Below are 12,492 nucleotides of genomic sequence, written 5' to 3' on the forward strand. Positions count from 1 at the left end.
CCCAGGGTTTGAGAAATTCGAAAACGACCCCAAATCGACTCAGTCTAATGTCATAAAAAGTGTTGTTCAAAGTTTTTATTTCGTCTTGAACATCATCTCGCTCATTTTTATATTTCGGTTTATTTCAACAGCTTCATTTTCACTCAATTAAAGGTTTGCGAGCTCCTTCTCATTCAGAAAAAGAATTTTGCACAACAGGAACATATCAAAGTGCCTCGATTGTTTCAGCTTGACAGATCTCTGATGGATGGAAGATCACATCCAGTCCCATCCGTCGTCGTTTTTGTCTGAACATTCTAACGTCAACAAATCTCAACCCATCTCAGCTGAACATCAGGTGAATCGAATACGAGCCTCATCGCGGAATTTTCGACGCCTCATTGGGCGCGCGTGGGGTCGTCGAATCAATTTTATCCAATTTGGGCTCAGAACCCGGTAGCAGTCACAGTTCGTCGCTTGACGCGGTAAGAGATCTTTCGTTTTTGCTTGCGGTGGTCCAGAACCGGAATTCGGGTTCTGTTCTTTCTTTTTTTTTTTGGCTGATTGAATGTAATTATTTTCGAAATGCGGTTGCTTCACGGAGCTGTACTTTTGGCGGTTTGGGCTTTTGCTGGGGTCCTGGCCGTTAAGCCATCGCCCCAAATTGACTTTACCGAAGTCGAAGATTTGAATGATAATCGTGGATTTGTAAGTGTGTACAAAAATTATCCCAAAATTCAAGTGACCGTTGATACTTCCAAATTGAAACGGGTGTCTCAGCCGGAAAGTGAAGACAGCAGTTCCGGAAGTTCCGGTAGTTCCGGGTCAGAATCAGTGGAAAGGCCATCGGTTGGTGTTAGAACTGATATCACGATCGAAATTTCCGAAGAAGCCATCAATGAAACAAACACAGTGGATGGGCGGGTAGATCTGGGGAAGAAAAATAATAACGGGAATGGATCGAAAAAGGGCAAGGGAAAAGCCAATCAGGACGACGAGGAGGAAGATAGTGAAGATGGTGATAATGCAAGTGTGCCAGTTTTCAAAGGAATGGCAGGTGTTCCGACGAAACCGACCAAACCTCCCAGGCCTTCGACAACTGGGAGACCGGAAATCACTCTCAATGGCGATAAACCTAAGGATGTTCCGCCGTTTATCTACAAAACCGACGAACGTCGACATGGAGGAGGCAATTATGACGGTTGGAATCGGTTCCATCCGAGTATCGCCGGTTTCTGGACTACGGAGCGTCCATACTATCGGAGAATCGATTATGATCATAAAGGTACATTTGTTGCACTATACTTAACAATACAGACTATAATTTGATCAATCTTAAAAATTTCAACCACTGATTTTACAGAGGAATTATACAGCTAAGTTTGAGAGTTCAAATAAAACTGATTTGTGTCCATCCAGGCCGTAGGAAGAACCGACTCGTGGGGGGGAGAGGGTGGTTTGGTGACTGATTTTAATCTATAATTTTTTGCCCACCAATTCAAAAATACAAAAAAAATTTAAAAAATTTTGTAACTATATAATTATGCATTTTTAAACACTTTGACATTCAAAGTTTTCCTATTAAATCGAAACTTCAGAAAATTGGTCCTAAACCTAAAAGGTTAGCTAAATTCGCTTTCATCGATGATTAAAAGTTCTGAATTTGTTTAAGAGTATGATGGTTGATCTACCAGATACTTAGTTGATTTGGCCATAAAATAAGCTTTTAAGGAGAGTCTTCCTTTTTTAAATAAAAACTATCTATAAAAATCTGTACTCAAACCCAATCTTCCAAACCGTTTGCAAATTCAAACTTTGTTGAAAATAAATCAAATTTTCAAAAAAAGGTAAGAGATAAAACTTATCAGATTTTTGGATCAAATTTTCTTGATGCAAACTTGCACCAAATTATTGATTTTAGTTTCAAATTTGGCTTTAAAAAACTGCAATATTTACACGTTGCGACCAAATACGAGACATCACGTTTTTTCGCTTGCCGCAAGTATGCTCCATTAAAAAGCATAATTCAAACGTTATGAACCCGATAATGAAACCTCATTCAAACATCTATATTAAATTAGCAGAATTTTAATTATTGATTTCTGGAACATAATGTTGAGGATTTAAAAAAAATAAATTTCTTGGACAAAACAAAGAACTCAAATTCTACCTTTATGTTTTGATTTTGAATTGAATTGCGTTTACAAACTAAGTTTGTTCAAAAATTTGAAATATGAAACTTGAATTGAAGAGCAATATTAACACATTAAGGCCCACGAAAAAATCTTTGATGAGAAACACCGATTTTCGGCATTCTATATCTCAGAAATCCCTGGACTTAATTTTAAAAATTTAGCGTTTTCAAGTTACGGCAAATGTTGTGCTCAATTTTGTCGAATAAATTTTGATACTCAAATTCATTCCATACTTAAAAGTGTAGCACGCTGTTGGCAAGCGAAAAAACGAGATATTTCGTATTTGGTTCGCAATGTGTTAAGTTCATGATTTCTTGAATTCTTCAACTATTTATGTTGATTGTAAAATTCATTTACAAGTTAAACCTGTTACGGCATAACTGACCGACTTCGGAAAATATCACCAATATCTGGGAGCGCGCAATACTGCAGTAGAAGTAATGACATTTTTTAGTGAGGATTAGGCGAAAAAAAGAGAAGTAGAACAGTTGATAGAATTTTGGATTATCGTCGTTGTGACATTTGAGAGCAAACGTTGTGCTTTAGGATCGTTTGAGGATTTAAGCGAGTATCTGCCTCTTAATTCAGACTTATATCCAAAATAGTAAGTGAATCATTAAAATAACTTACTCTTGTTGTGGCTAGATTCCTAACGATTTATTTCCTCATTAGGTAGATATCGATCCATACAATTCTGCTTTAGGACTGTTGGAGGTTTCAAACGAGTTTCTACGCATAAAAACAAAATGTACTCTCAAATAAATAAGTCACTTATAAAAATTACTCTTATAGTTAAATACAAACCAGTTCTACTCCTCTGTTGACGGATACCGATCCATATACTTATGCTATAGTAGATTTGTATTTGCGAGATTAGGGCAGCATCAATTGTAAATAGATGATAGTCTCTTCTCTTCACTACAAAATGTTAAATAAAGTTTATAGTTTTAGCTACTTCTTACACCACAAATACGGTGCAGAATCGCTTAGAAAAAGTGCCAAAAACCAACCCAACAAAAACCTTTTTCTGAATTTTGAATCTGAATTCTGAATCTGAATTTAAAAAAATTGCGCTTTGAATGTGTATTCAGAATTTCCATACGATTTCTGAAATGACAAAAAATTTCGATTTCCGAATCTAATTCCAGATCAGAATTTTATGAGCTATGTTAAAGAGCTCTCATTCATATATCTTTTATTTAAATTCTGTAGTTCATGCTTAATCTAAATTCCCTATTCAAATTATTTATTTTTAATCTTTTTTATGAATCAGAATTTAAATATGAACTTACAAAGATCTGAATCTGACTTTTCAGTTTTGGATTGTCATTTCGAAGCTTTAAATTTTTGAATTTTTTATAAAAGTTAAGTTGAAGAACTTCGAATTTGAATACAAAACATATTTTTTGTACTTTAATATTCGGAAAATTTTAATCAAAATATTGTAAATGCATATGATCTCGAAAAATATGATTTAAATTTGATATGAAATGCAAAACCCAATTTTGAACCAGGATTTCTGAGCAGCTTTTCATTTCTAATTTCTTATGATTATTCGAACTGAAAATCAATAATTCCGAACTGGATACTAAATCCAAAATACGAAAACAAATACAGTTTTGGTTATGGGAATTATGGAATCATGGAAACCTACGAAATAGGTTTAATTTAATTCAAAATTCAATTTTCTGGCCTGAATTTCGAGTAAGAACTGAAAAAATACGTAAAAGTGTAGCTGAATTCTTTACTTGGGATTGATTTTTGATGTTTTGGCATTAGTTTTTAGTCTAGATTGATAGTCTGGATTAACCATACTGTATGATCATAATTTGGTTCTGAATTTAAAATTTTGAGTGTTAGAATACCTCGCTTGCTGTTCTGAATCCACATAAAATTGTATTTGCAAATCATAGCTTGTGGGGAATCGTGGGCCAGCTATATTTTGATGTTTTTATACACATTAAGAATTTAAAATACGTTTTTCCAATCTGCAAAGTTTGCTTATGCCAAATAAAGAGTTGTGAAAAATATTTTGTCCATTTTTTTCAATGCGAGAGAGGCGAACATAAATCTTATATATGGAATTTTGACGAAACGTCAGCGAGCCAGGAATTAGGAGCTATTCGATCATACACAACTCTCTTTTTTTATTTCCTCATCTGAAATCGCTTTGAAATAACTAAATGAATTATGAAATTTCAGTTTGGGTTAACTCATAAACTTTGCACGTTATCTAATCAAATTGGATTTGGTGGCTCACGTTTCCCCACAGTTTTTCAAAATCAAAAACAAAAATACTTTTTTAAAAACAGTCAGAGCTCGGGAAAATAATGTATTTAAAAAAATCATCAAAAATGCCTAATGATACCTTCAAAATGTAGAAAACCTGTCCATTTATTTTTTTTCTTTTTATCTTTTAGAATAAAGAAGTTATGAAGCAAAGAAAAAAGTGGTCGAAGATACCCCACTCTCCCCTAAAAATTTAAAATCTAAAAAAATCTTTGAAAAGTTTAAGTTTAAATATACATCATAAAAAAAATGAAAATACGAGAGCTACATGTTCGATACTTTATCGGGGTCTTAGAATTTTATTATGAAAAACTGTCGAAAATATGTCATTTTTCAAAAAAAAAAAAAAATGAACGAGTACGATCTCCAAAAATCATTTTTCTGAGCCGCTGCCTTTGCAAGTGCATTTTTCACACCCTAATCTGACTTTCTGCGATTTCACATAAAAATTATGTGATGATTTTCTGAGATACTATTTCCTTGAATTTCATAAAAAGTTTATAATGAATTGGGTCTGTATAATATGTGAATATTTAAAAATTCTGTGCTCTGTAACACAGATTCTGTGATGAAAATTTGCTCAAAATTCTTCGAAATTACAGATTTTTCTGTGATTTCGGCAACCTGGACTCCGGGCTCGTTTTTTCGTGGCTTTTCATCTCACCCTCTACATACCTAACGTTGCGCGACATACGATCATGGATAGCATCGGAAAAACTGTCAAGTGAAATTTTACGGTGTTGTTGTTGCAAAACTCACATTTTTTTATTATGTTCTAGTGCCAAGCGTGACTCTTTTGATATTTTGATAAAAATTAACAAAAATGACAAAATAAAGAAAAGGTAAAATTCACAAAGTTGACAAACTTAACTACATCGACAAAATGTAAATAATTGAAAAAATGACAAAAATGACAAAAATGACAAAAATGACAAAAATGACAAAAATGACAAAAATGACAAAAATGACAAAAATGACAAAAATGACAAAAATGACAAAAATGACAAAAATGACAAAAATGACAAAAATGACAAAAATGACAAAAATGACAAAAATGACAAAAATGACAAAAATGACAAAAATGACAAAAATGACAAAAATGACAAAAATGACAAAAATGACAAAAATGACAAAAATGACAAAAATGACAAAAATGACAAAAATGACAAAAATGACAAAAATGACAAAAATGACAAAAATGACAAAAATGACAAAAATGACAAAAACAACGAAAATGACAAAAATAACAAAGATGACAAAAATGACAAAATTGTCAAAATTTTCAAAATTGTCAAAAAACAACAAAAATGACAGAAATGGCAATAGTAACAAAATTTACCATAATGATTAATTTTAAATTTTTGTCTTATTTGTCTTTTCCATTAATTTGGCTGAAATTGTACATCTTTTTTAAATTTTGTCAATGTTTACTATTTTTTCCACCTTGTCATTTTGACAAACTTTATTATTGCTAACAATTGAAGCTATTTTGTCAATTTTGTTACTTTTGTTCATTTCGCCAATTTTATTAAAATGTTCAATTATTACAAAATTGATTAAATTTAAAAAATTGACATTTTCTAAATTGCCAAAATTTTAATATCTTAAGATAATTCGACCGATTGTTGTACCCTACGATGGGGAATCGTATTTTACTCTAGCGATTGTTATTATACAAAATTCTTTTTCAATATAGTCGTTTCTTTCACTTCAGAGGTTACTCAGAGCCAACGTTGAAATATTCGAAACACATGTTTTTTTTTTTTTTTAATTTATTTATTAACATTTCATTAGCAGTTGGATTAGTCTGAAGACTGTTGTCAACTGCTCAGCCAGAGAATTTATAAATGTGATGTGCACGTGACTCCGTTGCCTTCATTGGAGGAGACGCTTAGGGTTCCCGGCTGGTAAACTTATCATGACTATTTTGCTACAAGGGTTAGGATTGGTCAGGGAAGGAAAGGGGCAGGAAAAGGGATTGCATAGCACAAGGATAATTTCCTATCCTAAGCTCCCAAGAGTCCATGTAAGTAGGTTTTACCGCGCCTACGTCGCATTGCTTTTGGAGGTTGTCTTGGGAGTGCAATGCAAAAAAGTTAGTTTTTTTTTATGGCGAAGCAAAGAGGCATCGAACCCCCCGACTAACCAAACTGTCTATATGCCGTAAGGCTTCGTCAAGGTGGGATGATGCCACTAAGCTGAATTAACTTAAGATTCATTGAAGAGAAATAACTTAAGATGTTTCTTGAATGTGGATAGGTTTCTAGCGTTTTTAATTTCCATTGGGAGTGAATTAAAAAGAATCATTCCGCGGTGAACTAAGCTATTTTGCGCAAATTGTGTTCTAGTTCTTGCTATGAAGAAGTTCATGTTACCAGCGCTTCTTGTGTTTCTGGAATGAATGTTATTGATATATGTAAGATCAAGGTTTGATTTAAGCAGATTTTTCGAGATTTTGGGTATCTGTTATTTTTTTGTTTTCTAAATTCTTTAATCTCTTTTATTTTAAAGTAACCATATGCTCTGACTCCAAAAAGAGTACATTGATTGAGATTATATTGAATTACAAAAATGTCATTGAAAACTGGATCATACAAAACATTCAAGGGTCCAGTTATTCGAAATCTTAAATGCTAATTATCTTAACTAATGAAATTATGAAAACAATGATTGCACTAGTTTACAAAATTTAAAAAAAATCGTGAACTTGAGTAACTGACCAACATTTTTAAAGTAAAATCGGGCGCTGAATCCGAAAATGAAATTCAAAAAAATCTCAGTAGAACCGTTTTTGAGTTATGCCCCAAATTTGAAATTTCGGAAAAATTAAAAAAGTTCTTGTACTTAGATTAACATATCTCGGACGGCACAGCAGTAATTTGAAATCCCTCTTTTGCATATTGAAGGTGAATAAATTTTCTATCGTTCATCTGAACACTGTTTTTGCGTTTGACGAGTAGTATTGTTGATATTAGTGACTTAATGAGAGAAAAAATTATTAAAAACGCCTTTTTTTAGAGAAAATTTTGTTTCAACGAAAGTTTAAGACTCGATAGTAGCATTTAAAGAATCTGATTTTCTTTTTCCTTTAAATGTTAATTTAAAACAAAGATTTCAAGTGGTTGTTTATCAAAATCGGTTGAAAATTGAAGAAGTTATGGCTACTTTACCATAACTGTAATTTTTGCAGTTTTTAATAATTTAAAGAATCGCAGTACACTTATAATAGTATAAGAAGAATAACACATGGTAAATCTCACTCACTCTAAGTCAAAATTATTTATTAGCTTACCAGAAAGTCACATGCCAAATTTCAGGAAGATCTGACCATAGGGAGAGGTTGCTTGAATCCCAAACGTGAATAAAATTTTAAGGCCTTCTGCCCGGAAGGAACAAAAAATACTGATTTTTCATCAATAACTTTTTTTGTCACAAGCCGATTGTTTTTATGGTTAATTTTTTTTAAAGCCTAAGTTGAGACAAATATTTCACCCGAAGACTGCAACACGATTGGACTTGAAGTAAAAAAGTTATTGCAGTTCAAAGGCCGCAAATTTTGTCCAACACGCAATGAGTACTTTTTACCCATTGCGTTTTATACGAGCACCAAAATACAATCTTTGAACAGCAATAACTTTTCTGTTACAAATCCAATCGAGTTACAGTTTTCAAGTGAAATATTTGTCTTAACTTAGGCTTTAAGAAAATCAACCATAAAAAACAATCAGCTAGTGATGAAAGAAGTAATTGATGAAAAACCAGTATTTTTCGTTCCTTCCGGGCAAAATACCCCAAAATTTTATTCACGTTTGAGACTCAAGCAACCCCTCCCTATGGTCAGACCTTCCTGAAACTTGGCATGTGACCTTCTGGTAAGCTAATAAATAATTTTGACAGTTCTGGTAAAGTAGCCATAACTTCTTCAATTTTCAACCAATTTTGATAAACAACCACTTGAAATCTTTGTTTTAAATTGACATTCAAGCGCAAAAGAAAATCAGATTTTTTAAATGCTACCATCGAGTCTAAAACTTTCGTTGAAACAAAATTTTCTCTAAAAAAATGTGTTTTTAATAATTTTTTCTATCATTAAGTCACTAATATCAACAATACTACTGGTCAAACGCAAAAACGGTGTTCAGATGGTCGATAGAAAATTTATTCACCTTCAATATGCAAAAGAGGGATTTCAAATTACTGCTGTGCCGTCCGAGATATGTTAATCTAAGTACAAGAACTTTTCTAATTTTTCCGAAATTTCATATTTGGAGCATAACTCAAAAACGGTTCTACTGAGATTTTTTTGAATTTCATTTTCGGATTCAGCGCCCGATTTTACATTAGAAATGACCTTCAGTTTACTGAGTACAAAAATGCTGTAAACTAGTGTTATTTTTAATTTAAGAAGAGATTAATCACCGTAATTTAATGTTTGTTTTTTGAATTAATCGGCCTTATAGGTGAAAAGTGATGTTCTTTTTAGTAGGGACATCTTAAGATTGTGAAATTTTAAAGAAATCTCAAGATGTCCCTATTAAAGGGACATAACTTTCATTAAAGCAACAAACTATAATTATTTTAAAATACTTGCCATAAACAATTTTATATTTTAATTTTTTAATTCATTTCCGATATACTGCGTTCGAAATTTATCAGTTGTTTATTATTTTGTGTCATATGTATCCAAAAATAATTTACAGGCTGTTTAAGGGCTTAAATGCACTGTCAAGTGTAAAAAATCGGGGTTTCTAATTGATACAAAATAAATATCTTTTAGATGAAAAAAAAACATGGACCCTTCAGTGAAATTTTATCAATTCCTGCAGTACTTTAAGTTTTGTTTAAACTATAGAGCTAATAATGTGAAAATTCGTTCAAGTGACAGAAAATTCCATAAAATTAGAATGAATTTCTTTAAAATCAAGTGATTATATAGAATTGACAAGGCTTGCATCAAATGACTGTTCACTTATCTTAAAAAATCTAATGGGAGCTTTAGTGAAACAACCATTTTATGAAATTTTCGAATCCTTTTTAATATGTGAAGGTTTCAATTTCATGATACCTCGCACTTATGTACTTGATATGAAGCATAACCCACGATATTCAGGTGGAGAAGCAGAAAATTTTAAACAAATGTAAAAACTAACGAGTAATCTAACTTGCCTTAAATTTCACACATCAGAAGAGAAAATGTTTTGCAACGACATAAAAAGTGGAAAAAATAAAACAACCAAAACGTAAAAGATGCAACAAAGAAATGTGTGTCAAATGAAGAAAATTTGTTCATAATCTTAGACCTACATAAATTTTAACGTTGTAGGGAAAAGTTTTTGACTTAATGTGTTTGCCATTTTCTCTTTCCTCTTAGGCACCCCCATCTATGTTCCGTATCACGTGAGCCAACATCACCCAGACCCACCACCTCCTTCCGGTGGTGGAAGCAGCAATGGAAACAGCGGAATCAACTGGCAAAAAACTTGCTACTGTAACGTTTATCCTTCATCCGGTCACAGCTACCATCACGGGTCACAACAAGAGCCAACTCCTCCATCGGTACCGCACAATCCGTGGGACCGGGCACCTTCTAATCCCGTACTTCCAACACCATATTCAAAACGAAAAAATGTTGACAACAAGGTGGACCTCCCATATAAACAGCACCACGATTAGATGCAACTTTTTATTTCACGGGGAGGTTATCAATCATTTTTCAAAATTGTTGTTCCGGTTGCTTACCGTTTCAATCGCATAAAGTTCGATTTTTTTTTATCGAGCAGCAGTGTAAGTCATAATTTATAAGATTTTAAGAATGTAGCAGTTGTAAGTGTTTTCTTTTCAATTGCATCTTCCAGATGATGTACATATCGTAAAATAAATTCAGTATTTCATATTATGAGCAGATTCAACTTCACTCAATGTCACGCCCTATTACTTGATTGGTTACATCTGCGACTTAAAGGACAATTGTTCGGAATAAAAAAATTGAAATCAATTTTTCTTTTAAACTCCTTCGACCCTCCAAGAATGTAAATTGAAACTTATTCTCGCGATATTTAACTTAGTTTACTTAGTCTCGCATAACAGAAAAAAAACATCAACCATTTCAAAACTATTTACAGAATCTTGTAACAACATCCTAAAAATTGGAACTATACCCAATCAGGAGCATCTTTTAACAAAATTGAATTCATATTATAGCAACTGTTTCATCTCTAGCATCCCACCTTCAAATGACGCTTTTTACTACAACCCGTTTGCCTCAGTTAGACTCATCTTGAACCGAGCTACATTGAAGCTGAGTGTGTTTTTTAAATAGATTGAACCTCACTCAGTGATGATCCCTTCCATTGATAACGATCATCATAAAGTCTCTCAGAATGGCAGCAGAAATACACAAAAAAAAACAAACGAAACAAATCATTCCGCAGCGAACACAAAGCAACTCGCCCGACCCAATGGCGGTATTCTCGATCGAACTGTGGTCACTGACGGGTTTGAAAAAAATTGCTGATCCGACTGGATTTTTGCAGTTTGCTTGATACAACACACTTTAAGTTGTTTTGTTTACGATACTTTTTGTTGGGACGATGCAGAATTTATTTGGTTGTGCACTTTTGATAGTGCTTATTGTAGCTGTTCGATCCGGTAAGTTGTGACTTGTATTTGAGAAAAATCGAATGTGATGAATCTAATTTTTTTTCTCATTTTAGCTCCTCAAATGAACTTCCATCAGGATAAGGGTGATATGAGTGATCCATTCGACTCGATGGACACCCATATGATAGGTTGTGATCATCCGCCTGCAATCATCGTCGAGAAGAACTCTCTCAGTCGACTTGTCACAAACTCAAGTCTAACGAATACATCAAAATCTTCAACCGAAGAACAGCTGACATGAGGAATAGTGACTTTAAATTTATGCATCGGGCAATTTTTTATACATTTATTTTTAAGTTTTGTTGAATCGATCCAGTTTTTTACCGTTTAAGATCATGCTTTACCAAATAAACTGAAGCTATTTTTCACGTTAACCGATACGTTTGGTCTAGTCTGTTGGGGTCCGTTTCGATCTTCCAAATCTTCTGGGGATAGGAAACTGCTACGTGCATACTGAAAGAAATATTTGTATAAAGTTTAAGTACTACGATTTTTTAACTGTCTCACAATTTCCAAATTTGGTTCCGTGTAGCCTTCGTCGGATCCAGTATCCGAAAATATCAAACGATCGTGGTCCTGGGCTGCTGGAAGATTAAAGTGTTCCACCTCTTCTCTTGAAACTTTAGTTGGCAACGGTGGAATCCACAGTATATTGGAAACTTTTTCATTAATTCCATTCAGGAAGTCTCGCTTCTTCTCGTAAACTCTTTCGCCGAATTCTTGAACTTTACTGCAAACGCGGAAGTAGTTTGATTAAATTTCAATTTCAATTGAAGCGACTCGACAAACCATCTTACTTGAGTAGTCCGCCTCCACTTCCGGTTCCGCCACCGATTACATTTCCAAGTCCAAGAAGGGGAGCTGCCAAATTAAGAAAAAAAAGTCATAAAAACGACCTTCATTGGAATACAATTCGTTTATTTCACGATTTCAAACTTACCGGCGTTCACGGTCGAAACTGTCAGCGCCAGCGTGAGAATGTAGAAAAAGACCCGAAAGCGCATTCTGCTCGAGAGCTGATAAACGCAAACTGAACGACCAACACCAAATCAAACGATCATTCGGGAACCGACTGAATGAAGAAACAATTCGCTGACCTAAATAGCATTACCTACTCTATCGGACGTTTTTGTTTTGATTAATAGATGTAATCACTTCTGACGCCAACTTTTGATGGTTTAATACACTTGATGCGTCCAGAGTACAGCAGAAGTTCAGGGATTTTTTAAGTGATCGTCAGAATAGGATGCCAAAGAAATGGTTGGGTTGCAATTCTAAGCGTTTTTATTTACCTGTACATGCGAGTGTTAATTAAATGGAAATAGGTAATTAGGATCTGAACCAGTATCTACATAGAAAGTTAAAAAAA

At 33.5% G+C, this 12,492-nt stretch overlaps 2 protein-coding genes across 2 annotated transcripts; one reads left to right on the top strand and one right to left on the bottom strand.

The window, feature by feature from the left end:
• The first annotated feature begins 360 nt into the window (after positions 1–360).
• Positions 361–11,501, top strand: LOC129745408 (uncharacterized). Its single transcript, XM_055738474.1, has 3 exons — positions 361–1,264; positions 9,835–11,111; positions 11,177–11,501. The coding sequence occupies exons 1-2, from the start codon at positions 565–567 to the stop codon at positions 10,134–10,136; spliced, it is 1,002 nt and encodes a 333-aa protein (XP_055594449.1). The 5' UTR covers positions 361–564; the 3' UTR covers positions 10,137–11,111; positions 11,177–11,501.
• On the bottom strand, positions 11,396–12,240 carry LOC129745409 (uncharacterized). Its single transcript, XM_055738475.1, has 4 exons — positions 12,064–12,240; positions 11,921–11,984; positions 11,631–11,853; positions 11,396–11,576 (listed from the first exon to the last, which is right to left on the bottom strand). Exons 1-4 carry the CDS (start codon positions 12,125–12,127, stop codon positions 11,457–11,459), a joined length of 471 nt encoding a protein of 156 aa, XP_055594450.1. The 5' UTR covers positions 12,128–12,240; the 3' UTR covers positions 11,396–11,456.
• Between the last annotated feature and the right edge of the window lie 252 nt (positions 12,241–12,492).

This window comes from Uranotaenia lowii, chromosome 2 (assembly GCF_029784155.1).
Source record: "Uranotaenia lowii strain MFRU-FL chromosome 2, ASM2978415v1, whole genome shotgun sequence".
In the NCBI taxonomy this organism is placed as follows: domain Eukaryota; kingdom Metazoa; phylum Arthropoda; class Insecta; order Diptera; family Culicidae; genus Uranotaenia; species Uranotaenia lowii.

What these genes read in the sequence shown, in the direction of transcription:
- LOC129745408 (XM_055738474.1), top strand. Translation starts at nt 565, where the DNA reads ATGCGGTTGCTTCACGGAGCTGTACTTTTGGCGGTTTGGGCTTTTGCT. An exon ending in AATCGATTATGATCATAAAG is followed by an intron (nt 1,265 to 9,834) that starts GTACATTTGTTG and finishes CTTTCCTCTTAG; the next exon opens with GCACCCCCATCTATGTTCCG.
- LOC129745409 (XM_055738475.1), bottom strand. Translation starts at nt 12,127, where the DNA reads ATGCGCTTTCGGGTCTTTTTCTACATTCTCACGCTGGCGCTGACAGTT. An exon ending in AGTTTCGACCGTGAACGCCG is followed by an intron (nt 11,985 to 12,063) that starts GTAAGTTTGAAA and finishes TTAATTTGGCAG; the next exon opens with CTCCCCTTCTTGGACTTGGA. An exon ending in AGTGGAGGCGGACTACTCAA is followed by an intron (nt 11,854 to 11,920) that starts GTAAGATGGTTT and finishes CCGCGTTTGCAG; the next exon opens with TAAAGTTCAAGAATTCGGCG.